This window comes from Orbicella faveolata, unplaced genomic scaffold, assembly GCF_042242905.1.
Source record: "Orbicella faveolata isolate gen_17 unplaced genomic scaffold, um_ofav_v1 contig_1, whole genome shotgun sequence".
In the NCBI taxonomy this organism is placed as follows: domain Eukaryota; kingdom Metazoa; phylum Cnidaria; class Anthozoa; order Scleractinia; family Merulinidae; genus Orbicella; species Orbicella faveolata.
In genome coordinates this window covers 38,657,390-38,679,229 of record NW_028301536.1, presented here as the reverse complement: position 1 = coordinate 38,679,229, position 21,840 = coordinate 38,657,390, and the positions used below count along the sequence as shown (strand labels likewise).

Below are 21,840 nucleotides of genomic sequence, written 5' to 3'. Positions count from 1 at the left end.
ATGAAATATTTAACAACAACTTTTATCTTTTAACTTAGTGCTATCCTAAACTTTTAATCGGTAAGAACGAAGATTGTAACTTTTATATTGCTCACGTTACCTTATTTAGGTCAGCCACTTAAGAATAGTCGGTTAAAATCAAGGTAGAAAACGTTTTAGTCAACCTCGATAACCTCGAAGGAAAATATGCTAAGTAGCTTGGTGCGCAGTCGCAATAGAACCTTATTTGAACTGCGCATGACATTACGTTAGCCTAATTGACAGATTGACATTGATTTGATGGATGACGTGGTTGTCCCTTTAAGAGGAACGTGACGAGTTAGCTCCTAGTAGTTGTAGTAATTGCCGTAACCAGTCAAGAGCAACAAGTAAGAGAACGTTGTGAGTATTGTACCGAAGTCATCAGTAGTGGAAATAAAAAGAGAAGCAACCAAACAAAGAGTGTTGGAGTGATCAGCTAATTTCCCCAAAGGTCGCTTTAACAATTAGCTGCTGCTTACATACAAGGCCTTTCTACACTTACATAGTACAAAGATTCATTTTCTACAAAGGACTACAGCTGTCAGATTGTCTAAATAGTGTCCCCAATTGACACTATAATAATAATAAGTCTTTCATTCATTCATTCTTTCATTCAGATGGTTCCTTGACAATTCCAGCTAGTGTGGCTTCTTTGTCACAACCAGCTTTGTTTGTTCAGAGCACATTACAGTTGTAACTAACATCCTTAATAAAATGAGGTTACTTTGTTTACAAAACACAATATTTATTTATTATTGCTTTACACCTTTTACTGTTCATTTACAGAAAACAAACCTTCATTTGTGTCCAAATTTCTTTCATTATGGTCATTAAACTCTCATTAACACCAATATGACCTTCATTTGCGCGTAAGAAACGTTCAAGAAAAACATTTACATATGCATTAACATTCAAAATCATCAAAAGAAAAACAATACCTTCATTTGACATTCATTGACTGTAAATGTATTTTCATTTTGGTGGAAAAAAAATTCGTTGTCACGAAACGACAATCATTTACACTTTACGACATTCAGTTTTCAACAAAAGACTTTCAATAACACAATTTGCATGAGAACTAACATTCAATTGCATTATCATGCAACCATATCCATGAAGGTAACAATCTTAAATGCGGTGAGACATACATTACCGTGTTTTCACCTAACGTTAAGAGAAAACAATCGCTCATTAGCGTAATTCTTTTGCACAGAGATATCTCGCCCAATTTTCCTCGAAAATTTGATTATAGAACAAGGGACCATATGTACTTTTTTCAAATCATAATTTCACAATCTTCCCCTTGCAGATATAAATTCGGCCACTTACGAAACTTTTTGCGTACAACTCAGAGGGCGCACTACAGTATCCGTGTGACATACATGTACATGTACATGTAGTGACAGTTCGATTTGTCCAGAAATGCCACGAAGAAATAGAATCGCATTTGAACACCGCGAAAGGATAGTCAGGGCTTTTGAAGATGTCAACGAAGACTATTTACTATTTACTAGTGAGGTAATTGAAGGATAAATCGTTCAGCGAATTTGATCTTCTATCTTTCAAAAATAAATGTTATTATGGCTGTAATGTTTGTCTCGCCGCTTTAAAGATTGTTACCTTCATGGATATGGTTGCATAATAATGCAATTGAATGTTAGTTCTCATGCAAATTGTGTTATTGAAAGTCTTTTGTTGAAAACTGAATGTCGTAAAGTGTAAATGATTGTCGTTTCGTGACAACGAATTTTTTTTCCACCAAAATGAAAATACATTTACAGTCAATGAATGTCAAATGAAGGTATTGTTTTCCTTTTGATGATTTTGAATGTTAATGCATATGTAAATGTTTTTCTTGAACGTTCCTTACGCGCAAATGAAGGCCATATTGGTGTTAATGAGAGTTTAATGACCATAATGAAAGAAATTTGGACACAAATGAATGTTTGTTTTCTGTAAATGAACAGCAAAAGGTGTATTATTGCTTTGTTATTCACCTTTCCTGAGACAAAATTACCGGAAAAAATCCGCCCATCTTTGTAAGTGAAGTTAGCTTTGCGGCTCTCTGAAAAAAACAAAAGGCCCATAAATTTAGGTAAGTGCTAAATAAGAATAATTCATAGGCAAGTAGATGTGATATATTTTTGTATTTTGTTATTGCGCTTATAATACAGTACAATAAGATAAACAACTCAAGGTGGCTCAAAACAGTTTTCTGCTTTTTTTTTTTTTGGACTCTTTGAACTAGTTGCGATTTTTCAGGCTTAGAACTGTACTGTTTTGAATGGCTGTGCTATTCTTTTAAGGTAACTCTCCATTGTACCTTTCATCGTGCTAAAGTCATAAATTAAGGTTGCACTGTCCTGTTGCATAGCAACAAACTTGACCCACTTTTTACCATCAATTGCATCTATCTTAAACACTAAGCCGATGACCCCATGTTTTTTTTTTCTAAAAGTCCTTTTACTAGCCACAGAAGAAGAAACAGGGAAAATCATAAAAAATTCTGTGGAGTAGATTTTGAATGGTGTTTTCTTTTCTGTTGTTGTCGTTGGCAGCACAAGCAGTAGAAGGAGAGTACCATAAAAACAGACCGGCCAAGTAAAAAGAACAGACTGGCCAAGTAAAAAGAACAGACTGGCCAAGTAAAAAGAACAGACTGGCCAAGTAAAAAGAACAGACTGGCCAAGTAAAAAGAACAAAGAAAACCTGAAGAGTAGTTTTGTTCCTGTTTTTTTTTTGCTAGCTGGCACTATCGATCGCGACATCAACATCACAATTTTCATTTAAGTTTCAGCACATTCTTTTAAAAGAATGTTTTTCCTTTGAAATTGCCCGAAGGATGGATGTTTTCAAAGGTAAAAATAACTGATATGGCAAACAGCTTACTAAACTTGGCGGACACTAAACTTGGCGGACTGTCTCAAGACCCCTTGGGTGATTGCATGATGCCTTGCGCTGAAGTGCAGGTTAGAGTCCAGGCATCTCACAAAAATATTTTAGTTTTGAGCCACCTTAACCATACTTCTAACAATACTTTACTTACAGACAGCGAATTACTGTATGTTGCTTACAATAGACTAGCTACGATAAATTACATTACTAAATGTACACTACATGCACATATACAATACATTATTCACAGAAAACTGCTTACAATGCATTACATATGATAGAGTCTCATCACAATACTTCTTCAGGAGAGGGGGTTCAAATTAACATAACATGCTTATCGTGTAGTATGGCGGCCTAATGATTTAAAGTACACCAGCACGTCCAGGTGGAGGTTCAGTCCTTAGGAACTTTACAGCTTCCACAAGCTAGCATAAGAATGGGCTATTGCACAACACAACTAATACCAGTGATGATGATGATGATGATGATGATGATGACAAAGACGACAATTAGGATGATGAATCCTCTAAAACAGACACAATAACTACAACAACAGGGTTAAAAAATACCAAATAATTATCTGTGATTTACACTAATATGCACACCAGGCCCTTGTTGTTCAAAGGTTGGATAATGCTATCCAATGGAAAAATCACTATCCAGTGGATAAGTGTTAGCAAAACAAACCACACTATCAACTGGATAGTGATTTATCAGGCAGATAGCCTTATACTCCTTTCAAACAACCCAGGCTAGGCTTTTCATTATTACCAATCTCATTTTTCTCTGTTGCTTCCGCTCCATGTAATGCCATGGCAATTCTCGTCCGTAACTTCTGCAGCCAGGTTTTTTTCTCTGTTTTTGTTCCAGCATCCAGAATGTAAGACTGCTCAGGGGTATAGATCTCCAGAGAGTCTTCCTTTGCTAAGGAAACACATTTTCTTTAAGTATGCTGTGCATTTTAAGTATTAAGGTAACATTAGACATATCTTAATTTATTTGGGTTTTAACATAAATATTGTAGCTTCAGTAAGCAACGGGTTATCTTCTCATTAGTTGTCATTTTGTGTTCCATTTACAGTATCCCGGCCTGTAAAATCAGTGCCACACTACATTTAATACGAGAATCAGATTTACTTAATATAGTAAAGCTGATTCCTGAATAATACTTCAAATTTCTGGAATAGATCCCATCAATACATTTCTACAGCGTAGTGTAAATGACTGACTTTGTAAGCTAGTAAATAGTGTGCACAGTGATCTTCTAAATAAATCTTACAATGATCAGAAGCTATCCAAGGCATGGGTTGTACTAGAGCGAATTCTGTTTGTTTTACCAAAATTGGATCAAAATTGGAGCTTTTCCTAATGCGACCCCTACGAGCAAATTTTTGAACAAACCGTCAGTGGCCCAAAAAGATCAAAGACGCCAAAGTGTATGGGTGGGGCAGGCAGATTTTTCCAAAATTGCCCAAAGAAAACAAAAGTTCATTTAACATGTCAACTGCATGTTTATTTAAGGAAAATGATGTACCAATATGGCAGGACCGAAAAAAAAAACATTTCATCATTGTTTACAAGAGCATTTTATAAGTATTTACACAAGAATTTAGCCTTGTCTTGTGGCTTCATGTGCGACCCGAAAACAAAACCAAAAAAAAAATGGTCAGTGCCGTATTTGGGTCTTCGGAATGACCAAAAAAAAGATTCGCTCTAGTGTGACCTATGCCATACTGAAAAACACTTTGTAACTGGTTATTAACTCTTCCTTATCAACAAGCAAAAAAAAAAAACTGAAATTCTCAACTTTGGCCGAGAGAGAGTAATATGATTCTTTATTACATGGCTCTGTCTCACAAGGACTGGGAACTACTAAATTCACAAATCTGATTGGGTGAAATTGATATTGAAAGTGGTCTAGATTTTCCCATCTAGACAGGCATCTAGACTGGTAATGTTTTGCAGTGAAAAAGTTGCAAACTAAAATGTAAAATCATCAACTATTTTAATCTAACAATATTTATTTATAGAAGTGCCAAAAAGCCTGATGACACAAAAAAAGTAAAGAGGACAAGCAAACTTTGGCAGAATTTAATTCAGCTGATTGCCGTTCACAAGCAAACTGTCAGTTAGTACAAACCACTCACATTAAACAAATTAAATTGTTCTTGTTTGCACCATTTAATAAACATCTTATTAACCGAGCTTAGTTGGTCTGTATGGGAGAATCTTGACCTTGGTCTTGTGTACAGACCTCACTGTTCAGTCAGTACTCATGACCTCGGTCAAGATTCTCCCATACAGACCTCTTGCTCGGTTAATTAGAGCTAAATCTAATCTTACATATGAGTTTCTCAAACTGTTAGATGTTAACTGTTAGATGTTAGACACATAAGCCAATGATTATCAAATATTCAAATAATTTTGACATTTAATTTACCTCTTTCATCTCGCTAGTACTTTAGTGGTCACACATTTTGAAAAAGAATATCAGAATTTACTACCGTTAAGCAAGGTACAATATTAGCTTGCAGAGGCAAACCTGATTGTGGATTGTTGCCTTCTAGATCCATGCACCACAGCGTTACCAGCTCAAGAGTTTGTTCTACTTCACTGGTCTTACTTACACCTTTTATCGCAAACACCAGCATGTCATTAAACAGCAAGCACTGAGTGGACAAAATGTGAACAGGGACATGTTATTGATCATTCTAACTTTTAAATGTATTGCTTAATTCTTCCAGCAAAGCATGATAGATAGAGGATATTATGCAGCAAAGTGGCAATATGGATTAAACTAAGTTTCAGTGGTAAAATATACTAGAAAATATAATTGAAGGGGTGAGTGCAAAACCATGCTAAGTGATGATTTGGGTGAAAAAAAAAATTTTCGCGAAAGGGCTTGAATTTTTGCATGCGGTCTTCAATGTAATAGAAAAACGTGGTCCTGTATTTTTGTCGCTGGTTTTTGCTTCGTTTATAAAGACGCCGCTAGGAAAACCGAGTGGTTTTTCTGCATACGCAATATCTCGAAAACGAAGCGAAGCTTAGCGGAAAAACTACGGGACATTGTTAAACATACCTAAACAAAACTGTATGGGAAATTTGGAGCGTTTTCGACAAAGTTCACTTTTGATTAAAATACCTAGCGCCCTTTTCCCGCCGAGGTCTTCAAATAAACGAAGCCGGGCCTTTGTTATGATAAACAGAGCCGACCCTTTGTTATAATAGCCAAGCCAAGCCTTTGTTATAAGTCGAAGTCTCGCCTCGGTTTATTATAACAAAGGATCGGCCCGCCGCGACCGCAAGGACTTTGATTTTACTTAGAAACCAGCAAAATGTCAATTTCACGCAACTTATATAAGCTCAAATTTATTGATTTCAGGTCAAAAGTGGTTAAAACGTTGACTCATGTTAACGCGCGACGGCAAGGATGTTGATTTCTCTTAGAGAGCAGCAAAATGTCAATTTCACGCAACGTAAAAGCTCAAAAATGTCAATTTCAGGTCAAAAAAGGTTTAAATGTTGATTTCATGTTAACCCGTGACGGGAAGGTTGTTGATTTCACTTAGAAAACAGCAAAATGTTGATTTCACGCAGCGTATAAGCTCAAAAATGTTGATTTCAGGTCTAAATAGGTCAAAATGCTGATTTCACGTTAGCGCTTGACGGCAAGGATGTTGATTTCGCTTAGAAAACAGCAAAATGTTAATTTCACGCAGCGTATAAGCTCAAAAATGTTGATTTCAGGTCTAAATAGGTCAAAATGCTGATTTCACATTAGCGCTTGACGGCAAGGATGTTGATTTCACTTAGAAAACAGAAAAATGTTGATTTAACGCAGCGTATAAGCCCAAAAATGTCGATTTCAGGTCTAAATAGGTAAAAATGTTGATTTCACGTAACGCGTGACGGCAAGGATGTTGATTTCACTTAGAAAACAGCAAAATGTTAATTTCACGCAACGTATAAGCTCAAAAATGTTGATTTCAGGTTTAAATAGGTAAAATATGGCGGCCGGAAAATAGTGTTAACATCTGGAACTTACTTTGGTTATCTGGGACAATGACTATCTGCACTGAACAAATAAACATCAAATAAGCACTTTTCCAAATACAGCAACGTCTTAAATGGCTAAAAATCACGAGATAAATACATATTTTTCGACAAACGCGATCGTAGCTTTATGTCACGCACCGCCTAACAGTTTAACAAATTAACCCTTCTGCGCAACGTACGGGTCTCCATACATCTGCATGTCCGCTGATCCCAGAAGTTCAAAACACTACAAATCATGCAGATATGAAATAAAATCAAAGCAACCTGGATCACAGATCTATGTTACAATCGATCGCTACTTGTTGGCCATTATTATCTTTAAATGAAAAAAGCCGAAACAATCTAGTTACCAGTTCGAGAAACGCGAGCAGAACGTGATCGCAATGCATGCCGGGAAGGCTCTTTACACCTCGTGCGCGGGAAAACATGGCGGTCGATACAAGACAAATTTTATCCCTCAAAAACCAGTTCTCGCTTTCCAAACTTTGACACTAGCAACGCTTGGCAAATGGGCCACAACTCACGAGAGGGTATTTTTCTTGGGCAAGAACTGCTCTTGGACTTTGCTGCCTGGCTCGATCTGACTTCGAACGCCGATAACACGATTACGGTATATCAGCTACCTTCGAAGTTTCAGAACACATTTTGATTCTTTAAAACGTGCTGATGACTTACGGGTTTATCGAGGCTTTATGATGCCTCTCAACCACCAGGCAGGCACACAAGGTACTTTAACACAATGCTTAAGATATTAGTTGACAGAGCTCTAATGCGGCACATCTCTTTTTAGTTCGATGGTATTTCGTTTGCCGCTCGATCGATTCACGTGTTGTGCTCACGTCACAATAGCCGATGTAAACAATCTGTTCCCAGATTTCCGCTCTATATATGCTGCGAGATTTGATTTTGACTTCATACACTATAAACAGTCTGCCTGTTTGCTGTTCAACAAATAAACTCCTAAAGACATGGCTAGGAAAAGCCAAGTATTTTTGCATACGTTATAACTCGAAAACGAAGCAAAAACCAGCGACAAAAATACAGCGCCGCGTTTTTCTATTACATTGAAGACCACATGCAAAAATTCAAGCCCTTTCGCGAAAATTTTTTTTTTGACCCAAATCGTCACTTAGCTCGGTTTTGCACTCACCCCTTCAATTATATATTATACCTTCAACCCTCAATGTAATCTTCTTTTTAACATATCTAGACAAAGTGACTGTAGGCACAAACAACCATGAAAGCAGGGAATGACATCATCAATATCTTCACTAGTGAGGATATGGCAAGTATGCCACTCAGGTCCCAGATGTTGTTTCATATGAAATTTATAAGTAATGCATTTTCCAGCAAAACACTTATGTTTATATGATAAAAATATATAGAGACATGCAAGGAGAACTGCAACACAGTGTCAACAAGTAACTTGTATTTTGTAATTCTGTCAGTACTTGAGTACCTTACGAGTCTTCCTGCTGCCGGCCAGCACCACATCAGCTTCTTTGATGAGGGCACGCCCTGGCACTTCAAATGCCTGTCAATAAAATACACAGTCACATAAATGAACAATATCCAGAATACACAGAATAATAAACAGTGAGGTTTTAAAAGTGTTATCAGCTGAAGCCTACATGTAAGGCTTAAGGCTGATAACACTTAACTAAGACCAACATTATTCTAGATATCACAGAAAAATGAATTCAAAATTAATTTTATTCAAGGTTTGAATATATATGACGTACATTAGGTTGGGAGTGAAATCGATATATTAAAACTCAGCTCAGCAGTGAGGCCTGGAGGACACAAACAAAATTAAGGAAATTAAATGACCATGCTTAGTCATTGTTATTGTTAGTGTCCTCTAGGCCTCACTATTAAGCTGAATTTTAATATATTGAAAGTGGGTTATGACATGTAAGTCTGACCACTAAATGAGCATTACATTTGTTGCTAAAAGTTTTGTGTTTACACCACTTTTTCAAATCATTTTTGACTTCAAATATTCCTTTATTTTTAATTATCAGTCCCTAGTTATAGGCTAATATTAATTTTCGTGTTCTAACAATCTGTGAATTTTTGTATATTTTGCACATCAACATTGTGCACCATTATCTTAATTTTTCTGTATTTTGAAGTGGAATCTATGCTCAAAATGGAAATTTTTTTTTGTAACTATGTGACTTCCCTAGGTAAGGTGGCAAAATATCTGAAGCAACCTGGGGCTCACAAAATAGAGATTAAAACTTCAATGTCTAATAATTCATTACAGTACATATAACCCATTCTGGCTGCTTTGTTGCAAATGAAATATCTGAAATTTTTACAGTTGCATTTCTCACCTTCAAACCCTCAACTCTTGACCTCAAGTCTACCATTGCTTTTTGACCAACTGTTGTTTGCAGCTGGTTGTTAATGTACACAGCCAGATTAGTCTATGCAAACACGAGAAAACAAGATGGTATGATTTATTAAAAGTTGATGGTTTTCACTGAATTTAGCTATATGTGGTAGAAGCAAAAATACACTCTGTAACTGTGTAGTTACCATTCTTGTCAAAGCCTTGCTCAGATTGCCATGGTCAGGGTGATTTTCAGGTGTCCTTTTGAAAAAATCCTGAAAAGAAGTCACCCATGTTGTTATCTAATGGTCATGTTGTTCAAGTGAATACATAAATTTGATATGATGTGAAATCAATTTACTGAGATACTATATACCTCTAGAAGAAGAAGATACCGTGGAATTCTCTGTACAACTGTGATTAGATAGGCTGGCAGATTAAGTCCTGGTTGACAAACTTGGTGTTCATAGCAAGTCTAATGAAAATAAATCATGATATTTTCATTAAACCTATTTATTTATTACTTTAAGGTTAACATATTTCATGACTGTTAAAAAATAATTATTTTCAAGTGTTAAATCCTCCCACTGACAGGTTACGGCATTTTAAAAAGTCATTATTTAAAAAACAATGCCCTGGTAATTCCCATTAATTTTAATTGACAGTAACATATATTAAATAAACACATGTACTAACATTAATAAAAGATTCAAACTCCTTCTTCTTGATCTTCTGCTTGTAAAGTGCCTCAGCTGAATCGTAGTTGTTACAATACTTGGCATAGATCTTCATTTTGTCAATGATCTTGAAAGACTGGAAGGTCACAAATTAAAATAAACAGAAATAACATAATGCATAATATATCTTCACAACCATAATTCAGTGGCTTTATAGCCCAGGGGAGACTACCAAATAAAAAGGACAGGGGCGCTTGGCAGAAATTTTCAAAAGAACCCTTCAGAGATACCAAGATCCTGTTTTGTGAGTGTGACTGGAAATGTTTTTCACCCTAACAGGGACCAATTCTGAAACAACACATTATCTCCTGTCATATTTTTCATTTTTATACAGTGCCTCGTTTAACAAAAAAAAACTGGCAGAACTAAAAACATTTGAGGTGTACAATGACTTGACACTCACTTGGTCTGCAAAAATGTCTCCCAAACATTGCTGGTCATGCCAGTGACTGACTCGTTCAAGAATCATGAACAAAACATCTTTGTTGACAAGGAAGATGCTAATGTTAAGAGATTAGACAAAAGGAAAACTTATCAACCAAAATAAAGCCAAAACAACTACATTCAAGAGTGCGTGTAATCATAGCAAGTGCAATCAGACTGAAGAACCCTGACTAAACTGTGAAAACAGACTTGATGCAAGCTGCATATTGAGCAAAGCACAAAGATCAAGTCAGAATTTTTTCCCTTTTCCTCATGTGTCTGCTTACATGCATGCTTGTGCTTTTAATGTTCTGGGCGAGGTTATAAAACACAGCTCAAACATACATGTAACACAAGGGATTCTATAAGCATTTGTTTTCACAAATCTCTTAGCTTGTGAATTTCCTTGTACTTCACTGCTATTGAAAAACAGGCTTAACCAAATTAAAATAAGGGCAGCCTACGGCCATGTGGATGTGAAGTGACCAAGGGTCCTGCAAATTATAAGTTAGACATAGTACTTACTCTTGAATATTACTGAACATTGTATGACTTTCCTTCTTGTCCAGCAACTTGTTTTCTTCACAAGGTTTCTTGAACAACTAAAAAGCAACCACAAAATCAGTACATGTAAATAAAATATAATTATATTAAGTTATCTTTGCCAAGAACATGCATGACTTTTTTGAGTCTCACTACAACCTTTGATAACAATAATTCTCTCATTAAGGTTTTTATTTAGGATTCACACAAATTTACTTGTCCAGTCACTTGTGTAAATTTAATTTGGATATCTTGAAAACATATCTGTTAGTAATATACTAACTTCATGAATTTCTTTACACCATGCCTTGTTTTTTGTTTTTAGTCCAGGAAGACGTCACCACTTCAAGTTGGTGCAAAATTCTTAATATTGTTTATTTACTGGATGCTATTTTTGTATAATTTGGGTCAACTGGATGTAGAACATTATATCAGCTGGTAACCAGGCAGGTGATTAGAGTGAAGAAAAAGTAATAAGAAATTATCAACTTTAAACTTGAAAAGGAAGGTCTGTCTCTCAGAGAATGGATGATATTAAAAAATGTTTTTAGCTTGAAGCTAAAAGGTTTCAACAAACTTGCATGAGTTGTTGTATCAACATGCCTGACCTCTAAGATGGTTTCCAGACCCCTGACATAACTCCGTTCTGTGGTGTATAATTCTAAGGCCACCTGTGCTCGACGATTGATTGGGAAGTCTGGGAAGGTAGCTGGCATGTTATCTGTGATGAGGGTTATTGGACCCTGATGCTTGAAGCAGGAAACAAATAGTGAGATATAAATCAAAGATCACACAGTCAGACCCACTGATCAACTACTCATGAACTTAAATGCCACCACATTTGTATTCAAAAGTAAAAGGTTTTCCTGTACAGCGTATTTTGCAACAGACCCTTTTCAAATTCTCGGTATCAACTGGAGCTAGGTTGCAATTGAGTCTTTACTGAGAACACCAATCCTCCGTAGGAAAAAAAGATGGCGACTGGTACATTTACCCATAGTTCTTAGCACACGAAGACCTTAACAATGTTCATAAAAACGTACAGAAGAGTTATAAAATCTTCAAACCTAGGCTAAACAATGTCCTTAGTACAGGGACAAATATTGTAAAAATTTGGCTTTCTTTGTGCCTTATAGGCTGTGTTAGGTTTGCAAGGTATTCTGGTAAAATGTATAGCCGCCATCTTTTTTCTTATGGTGGATTATACATGTATGTCTTGACCAATTATGCAACCACCCATTACTTTCAACAACCTGATTCAGAGAGAAGCTACTGTAGGTTAATATACATTTGTCATACTAAAATAATGAGCTTTGCTGTACAGTAAGTGAAGACACTTCAATTTGACAAATCATGGCATTAAATGCAACTGGATTTTACACATTTAATTAGACTGGTTAGCTCAAGAATAAGAGAATCAAATTTACTGGAAGAGAACTGATTCACTGGACCAGGTGCAGAGGTATTGACAGACACTGGAAAACAAAATTGTTAGTTCACAAAGTTTAGCAAATGCAACATGTGGTAACATACTATTGGTTCAGATGATGAACTTGATGTGAAAAGACGTGAAAATTTATCAGAAGCAACATCAAAAACATTGTTCGGCATGGTCTTTGACCTTTCAGATCTTGCACGTCTGGACAAATGCTTACTGCCTTCACTCTGGATAACAGGCACTGGTCTTGTAGCTCCTGAAGAAAATAAGAGTGGAAAAATTAAAGGAAAGTTGATTCACGGGAAAGAACTTGTAAATATGAAGTAGGCTTTTTTTTATCTCAGTCTGAAATATGAGTTTTTTAATCACTAATTTAGTAAATTTTAATTAACACACAGAAATTTAAGGAAAAGTTAAGCATGGTACTACTGCCCTTCTAGTAGACTTATCTTTCACATTTCTGTGACCAGTGACAAATGCAGAATGGTTAATTAAGGCATTTAAATGACAATTTATAATAAAGTTTCCATATAACGCGCGCTCTGATTGGCTGGAACAGCGTGCTTTATCAGAGAACAGAGCACGGGTTGATGACGGTAAGTTGGCTTCCAAATTTTGCTTCGGAATTTTGACAAATTTGACCCAAATTAAACATCCCCTGTGACTCAGACAAACGCACTAGAAGCGAGCTATTTTTCTGCAGTAAATATGGCTCACAGAGACCATTTTTAGCAACAGTAGTGTTAAAACTGTACTAAAATAACAAGTTTTGCTAGATTCCCGCCGACAAAACATGTACAACTGTAGCAAAATACACAAATTCTCAACCTAAACAGTGCTTCGATAAAGACATTAATTTTGTTACGAAGGCAGAAATTATACTAAAAAGTAAAACAATGACAGAAAACAATTGAACTGTCTCTGTTTATGATGAGAAGCTTTATTTTTGTAAATTTACAATTAAGAATGCTCATTTGCTCAAACAACACTTACATGCAGTGTAGTAACGCTCGTTCTCCGGTCATCTCAGCGAAGTAAACCGACGAGTGGTCAGTGCAAAACTTGCTCTGATATTCTCTTCTGTGCTCGAAGTAGAACCAGTGGGAGTCGTTAAGTCTTTCTAACTTTTACGCTAGTTCGGGCAATCTTGCTGCATGCGGCTACAAGCCGTAAATAACTGTAGCTCCTTTCAAATTCAACCCGGCATTTCGCATTTTCATTCAAAAGCTTTGAGCTCCGCGTTTCGTAATTTCCACTGGAAAAGTGCTTGTTTTCATGGGCCACAATACGGCCGGATTCCTCTGGACTATAAACCTTTACCTGCCTTGAGATCCGTATTTAAAAATTAACTTAAAAGCGAACTTTGAAGGCATCATTCTTCTCCCGAAAGCCGCTCAAACTTCTCGAAACTGAAAGCTTACCTGAAGTCCAGTTTGTGATTGACAGCTGTCGCTTCGTTAGCCAATCAAATTATTTGAACAATTCTAACAAGGATTGTGATTAGCTTATTTTAGCGTGCTTTATCAGAGAACAGTGCACGGCTGACGCCACTTTTGCTCGTTTGGAAAATAAAGTTTGGTTTGAAAATTCAGCCAAATGCGTGGGGAAATTATCTGATTCTTTATCATAAAACAAATAAAGAAGCCTCGACTGCGCTCTGTTCTGTTGTAAAGCACTTAGGAAGCGGTAGAGCACTCAAGAAGTAGGGAAAAACACTTGACTACGTCTCATGTTTTCCCCTACACTTCTTTCGTGCTCTACCGCTTCCTGCGTGCTTTACAACAGAACAGAGCACAGTCGAGGCTTCTTTATTTGTTAAGTATTACTAAAAATGCAGTGGCAGCGGTTGCAGATCTGTCTGATCACTAACTGTTAATCCTGACAGATTGTTTTTTAAGAAGCCATCATCAGCAAGAATGTGGCTGTCGTTGTCGTCATCATCATCATCATCATCAATTAACCTGATGATAACTTATAAGCTGTTAAAGTTAGATTTTATAGCACAAACTTCGAGTTTACATTGGCCTTTTGTATACTGGAACATTTTTCTCCCTTTTCTGTATTACATATTATGATAAAGTTTCCATATAACACGCGCTCTGATTGGCTGAAACAGCGTGCTTTATCAGAGAACAGAGCACGGGTTGATGACGGTAAGTTGGCTTCCAAATTTTTGCTTCGGAATTTTGACAAATTTGACCCAAATTAAACATCCCGTGACTCAGACAAATGCACTGGAAGCGAGCTATTTTTCTGCAGTAAATATGGCTCACAGAGACCATTTTTAGCAACGGTAGTGTTAAAACTGTACTAAAATAACAAGTTTTGCTAGATTCCCGCCGACAAAACATGTACAGCTGTAGCGAAATTCACAAATTCTCAACCTAAACAGTGCTTCAATAAAGACATTAATTTTGTTACGAAGGCAGAAATTATACTAAGAAGTAAAACAACGACAGAAAACAATTGAACTGTCTCTGTTTATGATGAGAAGCTTTATTTTTGTAAATTTACAATTAAGAATGCTCATTTGCTCAAACAACACTTACATGCAGTGTAGTAATGCTCGTTCTCCGGTCATCTCAGCGAAGTAAACCGACGAGTGGTCAGTGCAAAACTTGCTCTGATATTCTCTTCTGTGCTCGAAGTAGAACCAGTGGGAGTCGTTAAGTCTTTCTAACTTTTACGCTAGTTCGGGCAATCTTGCTGCATGCAGCTACAAGCCGTAAATAACTGTAGCTCCTTTCAAATTCGACCCGGCATTTCGCATTTACATCCACAAGCTTTGAGCTCCGCGTTTCGTAATTTCCACTGGAAAAGTGCTCGTTTTCATGGGCCACAATACGGCCGGATTCCTCTGGACTATAAACCTTTACCTGCCTTGAGATCCGTATTTAAAAATTAACTTAAAAGCGAACTTTGAAGGCATCGTTCTTCTCTCGAGAGCCGCTCAAACTTCTCGAAACTGAAAGCTTAGCTGAAGTCCAGTTTGTGATTGACAGCTGTCGCTTCGTTAGCCAATCAAATTATTTGAACAATTCTAACAAGGATCGTGATTGGCTTATTTTAGCGTGCTTTATCAGAGAACAGTGAACGGCTGACGCGACTTTTGCTCGTTTGGAAAATAAAGTTTGGTTTGAAAATTCAGCCGAATGCGTGGGGAAATTATCTGATTCTTCATCATAAAACAAATAAAGAAGCCTCGACTGTGCTCTGTTCTGTTGTAAAGCACTTAGGAAGCGGTAGAGCACTCAAGAAGTAGGGAAAAACACTCGACTACGTCTCGTGTTTTCCCCTACACTTCTTTCGTGCTCTACCGCCTCCTGCGTGCTTTACAACAGAACAGAGCACAGTCGGGGCTTCTTTATTTGTTAATTATTACTAGATCAAATACAAAATATGGTATATATATTATCTACAGTATACATACATGTACATTTAATTTAGCCTCAATTTCTGCCACTCTTCCCCAAGAAGAGACCATGTATAGGTATACATTTTATAAGATCTTTAATAAGAAAGCTACTCTGCGCCATACCTCCAACATTAAAAGATCCAGAGTAAGCTAAATTCTTGGGTCGTCCAGAGGGTGTTCTGGGAGGGGGTGAGGGGGTGGCCTCTTCAGTCTGCTGTCCGTCTGTAGATACAGTTGATACTATGTTGGTTTGAGAGTCTGATGTTGACACAGGCGACTCATCACTTTTTATTGAGTTGTTGCTTCCAAAGTTTGTTAACTCAACATGATTGTCATCCTCTGGGCTCAGTAGTACTGATTCTGTGCCTAAAGAATACCTCTTGGCATTCAACAATCTTTTGGGACGTTTTTTTGTGGTATTAGAAGATGAAGTGTCTGTCTCATCTGTAACTCCATTAATTTCACGTTCTTGGGCACTGTCCTCTTGTTCAGCTGTCGTTGACTCAGTTGTCGTAACATCTTCTAATCTTATTTCTGGTGTCTGCTCTCCAGAAGTCATACTGTCTACACTGATAATTACTGTTCCAGAATCCTGATGCCCATCCACAAGATCTCCTTTGTTTACTTCACCCTCAGTTTCAGTAGTTTTCTCAACAGCTTCCACACTAGTCATCCTCTCCAATGCTGCAATATTTTTGCAGACATTTTGAAATTCTTTGTCTACAGACTCCTTCACCTCAGACACAGTATTGCCAAGCTGTTTTCTAGCTTCAGCACTGTTAGATTCAGATTGATCAACACCATTTTCTGTGGATGCTCCCTTCAGGCTTTTGGTTTTCAAAAGTCTTGCCTCTTTTACATTTTCTGTCGTAACTGGTGTTTTACCAGAATCAATAACTTTCAACACCCCATTGTTGTTGATCAATCGAAATGATCCAGTCCTTTCAACAGGTCGCTCTTTATTTTCTTCGACATCAACTTCCATTACCCTTTCAGTTCTGGTTTGATCTGCATCCACTGTGTCTGACACAGACATATTCTCACAGCTTTGATGATCTGCTTCCATTGGCTCTGTGACAGAAACATTTTCAGCACCTTGATGACCTGAATCTTCAGCGAGCACTACCCCATCCAGAGTGGTTACATCATCAGCTGAAGCTCTTTCAGCGTCAATTGATTTATATTTTTCTTTTGCAAACACAGACCCTGTGTTTCCATTAGTGTTTAGAACTGGATCATTTCCAGTAACGGCCACTATAACTGGACATTCAGACTGTGGAAAATGCGATAATATTTGTTCTCCAGTGTCGTTTTCATCTTCGTCACTCATAATGTTTAAAGGAGAAAAATTGTTTTCCACCGAGGATTCTTCTGACGTTTTAAAGGTACCATTTAATGAGTCTCCTTTATTACTATCGTCCTCTGAGTCTGTTGTGACACTCACAATTTGAGTGAAATAATTGTTTGGGAATGCTGATAAAATTTCTTCAACTCCATCTTGAAAGGTACAGTTATCTTGTTCAGAATCCTGGTCCTGCTTAAAAGAGAGGGATTTGATAAGTTCACACAATATGATTGCTTAATATACAGTGGAACCTCTATTTAGAAACACCTACTTAATACAGACACCCACTTATAATGGACAGTGTTTTGGGAGAGTAGAGGAGGGCATGAGAGGCTCATATACATTACTACAGACAGTTAAAGGGCCCATTAACCGATCTTTTCGAGCCACTGCTAAGGGAAATTTACTCTCATATAACCTCATCATTTTTAGTTACATGTAGTTCAGAGTTACTTCATGTGTTTTAACTTTTTCATGATCAGCAACAACTAGTGATGACATCATCAGGTCATGCCCATGATCATGTGACTAATACTGAAAAAATGCAAAGGCTCCCAGGCAAATTACTTTATCGGGATTTTTTTCATTGATTTAATATTTTAATGTAAATTCTCCCTACGCTATGCATAGATTTTGTTTCATTTCTAAATGGTCAGATTTTGAGAGAATTTCAAAATATTAAAAAATTCATAATTTTCTGAAAAAAGCATGATTTCGAAAAAGGAATGTTCCCAATGTTGGCTTTAATCGAAATCTCTCAAAAAAGGCTGGATTTAATGGAAAACCGTGTTTCCTTTAGCATTTGAAGAAACTACAAGTGCGCCCAATATATATTGGAAGTTACCCTATCAGCGCGTGTTCAATTTACACTACCAGTGCACTTCAGTAAGATCAAACAAAGCCACATGGAGTTAGTTTTTCTCTTCCTATTGTGCTTGTTTTTCTGTCTTTCTCTTATTTTGTCGTTGCTTGTACTTTTTTTTACTTTACATTTTGTGAAACACAAAGAAAAAGATCTAAAATGTAAGTGAATTTGGAAGTTACTGAGTTGTTGTTATTTTCCGTGCTCAGGCTGACATAAGTAACCGGAAGTGAAATATCACCTCCTTAGCAACGCACGCGAGCACGCGCATAAATCAATTAATAAGCCCTTAACCACTCTTTATCAGTTGATGCTACAATCATGTTATCAAAAAACTGCCCAATCGTTGGTGAACACATTGTTATCATTTTTTTGACACAACAGGTTACCATAGGAACAGTATGACCTACTAAAAACACATCCTTAACTTTAGTTTTAAAGCTTTAAAGTGCCCCCCTCAATATCCATTTTTTTGCATTTTTGTACACAATGGGTCTTTCCTAGATATCTTGCCAAATTTCAATCTGTTACAAACGTTATAACTCATGTTTTTTGAACCTTTATTTCCGAGAATTCACAGTCATTATTTGTCCTTGTTCCAAGTCGTAGTTGAGAATCTGAGTACAGTTAGTTAGTTGCAGTCAGTTACTTAGAAATACCACATGGGTTGCAATTATGATAAAAATTAGTGTAGAAAATTGCACGAATATACCAGCCAAACGTTTTGTTATTCTTTATGCGAATTGCTGTACTAATTGTTATTATAATTTCAACCCTTGTGGTTTTTCTAAGTAATTGACATCATTTACTTCAATTCTCAAGCAAGACTTGGAACAAGGAAAATCAATGGTAGCCATAAATTCTCAGAAACAAAGGTCTGAAAATTGTGAGTTCTGTTGTTTGTAATAGATTAAAATTTCTCAAGATATCTAGGAAAGACCTATTGTGTACTAAAATGTAAAAAAATAGATATCGAGAATTTGATCATATAGGTACTTTAAGTACTTGCATTTCAAAAATGGCACAGTCAAACCCATTCTTTATTATCAAATTTTGATTAGTGGGGGGGGGGGGGGGGGAGGGAGGGATGCAATTTTGGGCAAAGTTTGGAAAGATTCTGTTCATGGGGTTCAGAACCACCTTATATTTTGAGAAATTAAGGTTGCTCTGAACTCCATGTGGGAGGCGTGGTGGCCTCATGGTTAGTGCGCTGGACTGCGGATCGAGCAGTCCATGTTCAAGCCCTGACCAGGGACATAGTGTTGTGTTCTTGGGCAAGACATTTTACTCTCACAGTGCCTCTCTTCATCCAGGTATGGACAATGCAAATGGGTACTAGCTAATTTAATGCTGGGGATAACCCTGCAATGGACCAGCATCCCATCCAGGGGGGAGTAGAAATACTCCTAGTCACTTCATGCTACAGACACCAGAGATAAGTGCCAGCCTGATGGGCCACTTAGCTCTTATGCAGACTTTACCTACCCTACCTGAACCCCATGTAATATGCAACGAACTCAAATCTGATATTGGTTCTATTGCATGTATGTACAATAAAGATTGTGTTGCTATGTTTACTTCCTCATAGTCAAATAATTCTCATGTGTTTTTTTTTTTTTGTTTTAATTCCCAGAAATTTGAATATCTAATTAAATATCTAGCTTTTTTCTTTTTTTAGTATTTTTATGCAAATAAATTGATTATTATTCATTTCAATTGAAGAAGGATTTAAGATTTCTTAATAAGAAATATTATAAGGAAACAAGGAAAACTCGCAGATGTTGTTTCTTCAACAGTCTAAAGGCTGATTCTAGAGTTCTGTTTTAAAAGCAACATTTGAGGAAACCTTTTATACATTGAACCAGTTATTTTGTTTCTACCTTTCATTTTTTTTTCTTGCATGGCTTACATCCATAAATATATGTATCTTTGGTTTTCAATAAATGTTATTTTAATTACAATTAAAATTGTTTTCATTTCATTATAACTGGAGGTCGCTGATAACAGTGCTGCTTGCACTAATGGTTTATCCTGTTTAAATATTCTCCTTTAATATTTCTTATTACAATAATTATGATAATTATCATTACCTCAGCAAAATATGACTAAAAAGTTACAATGTTTATTGATGTTACAGTGTATTGTTTCTAATATGGACATTACGCCAACAGAATGTCTTTAAATTTGATATATAAAGTTAAGAGGAATAACTTGTTCAATGTTTGCTATGTCCCTTCCAAATTTGTTACAACTATTGACAAAGAGTTAATGCATGCATAATTTTCCTGACTAAATTTAAACTTTTAATAAGTTTATGTTAATGAGTGGATTAAAGTATACTAAGGTAAACAAAGATCATCCTGTCACTTGTAGTGAACTAACCTCTTGAATACCACGAGCTACCTCAGCAAAGCTTACATCATATTCTCCTTCAGAACTTGAGTAGGAGCTAGAGGACCATTCCTCATCAGTGTCAGAATCAGACTCCAGGACTCCACCGGTTGCACCAAGATCTGTGTCTACAGACAAATGACTGTCTGTCTCAATTATAACAGGCTCAGAAACATCATTGTTATTACTGCTTTCAATAAAGGATGATTCAGTGCTCAAAGACTCCTTCGCACTTTCTTGCAAACCTGAAGTAATCGAGCTATCCAAGGATTCTTCTGAAACTTCAAATGTTGATCTCTGATCGCAATTTGCAATTGGGGCTTGAGAGGTTTCTTGACATCTGTCTTCGTCCAAAATAGCTGTCTCTTTTTTTGTATTCGTATTTTCACTGTTAACAGATAATGTGCCTTCCAACTGCGTTTCATTCACAGTTTCTGTAAGTTCATACAAAGTGGAGGACTGCAACTCGCGACTTGTTTCCGCTTCATCGGCTGAAAAAAATGACTCTTCATCTTGACTTGCACTAGCAGAGATGTCGAGACTTCTGCGAATTTCCCGTGAAATTTCGAAACCCACAGGAGATTCCAGATCGTCCTTTCTCTCACTAACAAGGCTTAAATCCTCTTTAACTGCTTTGCTTTCATTTGAGCTTTGCACTGAGTTCGTTGCATTTGCATAAGCAGCTAAATCATTTAGCTTCACGGAGGAATTTTCGACGCAACTCGACACATTAGCTCTCGCTTCGTTCGCACTGTCTTTATCTGTACAGCTGTCTTTTAACACTCCGTTCTTTGTTTCATGCGATTCGAAATTCGTATCATCTCCTTGTGATGGAACGTGGTTATTCAGACATTCGACGTCTTCTCCTTGTTTCAGCGAGAGCTCAACCGGCAGGGTGTTCGAACAGCAATCACTGGTCATCACCTCTTCCCTGGGTAAAGGTGGCTTTGAGCCTGCTTTATTCTTCATTTTCTCGGCTTTCTTTCGGCGAGCAGGAGGAGTTATCTTGACCTCTTCTGATTCCAATATTCTGTTTTCACTTCCTTCCACAAACGTAGCTCTTGGTCCTTGTTCTAATGCCATTTCCTCTTGCGAACTGGCACAGCCTAAACATCGGATTTACTTCGGGTCGGATGTTTTTACACTTCTCTCTTCGACGCTTCGCTTGCCCTGCATTAATTACTCTGAGAAAACACGAAGATAAAAATCGGCTGCATGAATCCACATTCTCAAATTGTCAACAAAAACAAATTGCCCATTGTATTTCATTACAGAGTAAATTTTCCTCGCGATTTTTTCGTTTCACTGAAGATTCCGATCTTAACACTCAAACGTCACGTGGGAGGAAGTCGCTCGGGCCGAACGGAAGTCAG

At 36.9% G+C, this 21,840-nt stretch overlaps 1 protein-coding gene across 2 annotated transcripts in view; it reads right to left on the bottom strand.

The window, feature by feature from the left end:
* Positions 1-21,825, bottom strand: part of LOC110062816 (uncharacterized) — a 32,569-nt gene extending 10,744 nt beyond the window's left edge. The window contains exons 1-14 of one of the 2 annotated variants that reach the window (XM_089275659.1): positions 20,459-21,825; positions 15,993-17,406; positions 12,550-12,710; positions 11,625-11,765; positions 10,999-11,075; positions 10,454-10,550; positions 10,010-10,126; positions 9,690-9,788; positions 9,520-9,588; positions 9,315-9,407; positions 8,435-8,509; positions 5,459-5,585; positions 3,688-3,840; positions 2,019-2,086 (exon numbers count right to left, since the gene is read on the bottom strand). In XM_089275659.1, coding sequence (XP_089131785.1) covers positions 2,019-2,086; positions 3,688-3,840; positions 5,459-5,585; positions 8,435-8,509; positions 9,315-9,407; positions 9,520-9,588; positions 9,690-9,788; positions 10,010-10,126; positions 10,454-10,550; positions 10,999-11,075; positions 11,625-11,765; positions 12,550-12,710; positions 15,993-17,406; positions 20,459-21,550 — 3,783 coding nt within the window. In that variant the 5' untranslated portion in view covers positions 21,551-21,825. The remainder of the gene's footprint in view (positions 1-2,018; positions 2,087-3,687; positions 3,841-5,458; positions 5,586-8,434; positions 8,510-9,314; positions 9,408-9,519; positions 9,589-9,689; positions 9,789-10,009; positions 10,127-10,453; positions 10,551-10,998; positions 11,076-11,624; positions 11,766-12,549; positions 12,711-15,992; positions 17,407-20,458) is intronic. The other variant, XM_089275664.1, reaches the window with a different exon arrangement.
* Positions 21,826-21,840: the final 15 nt, after the last annotated feature.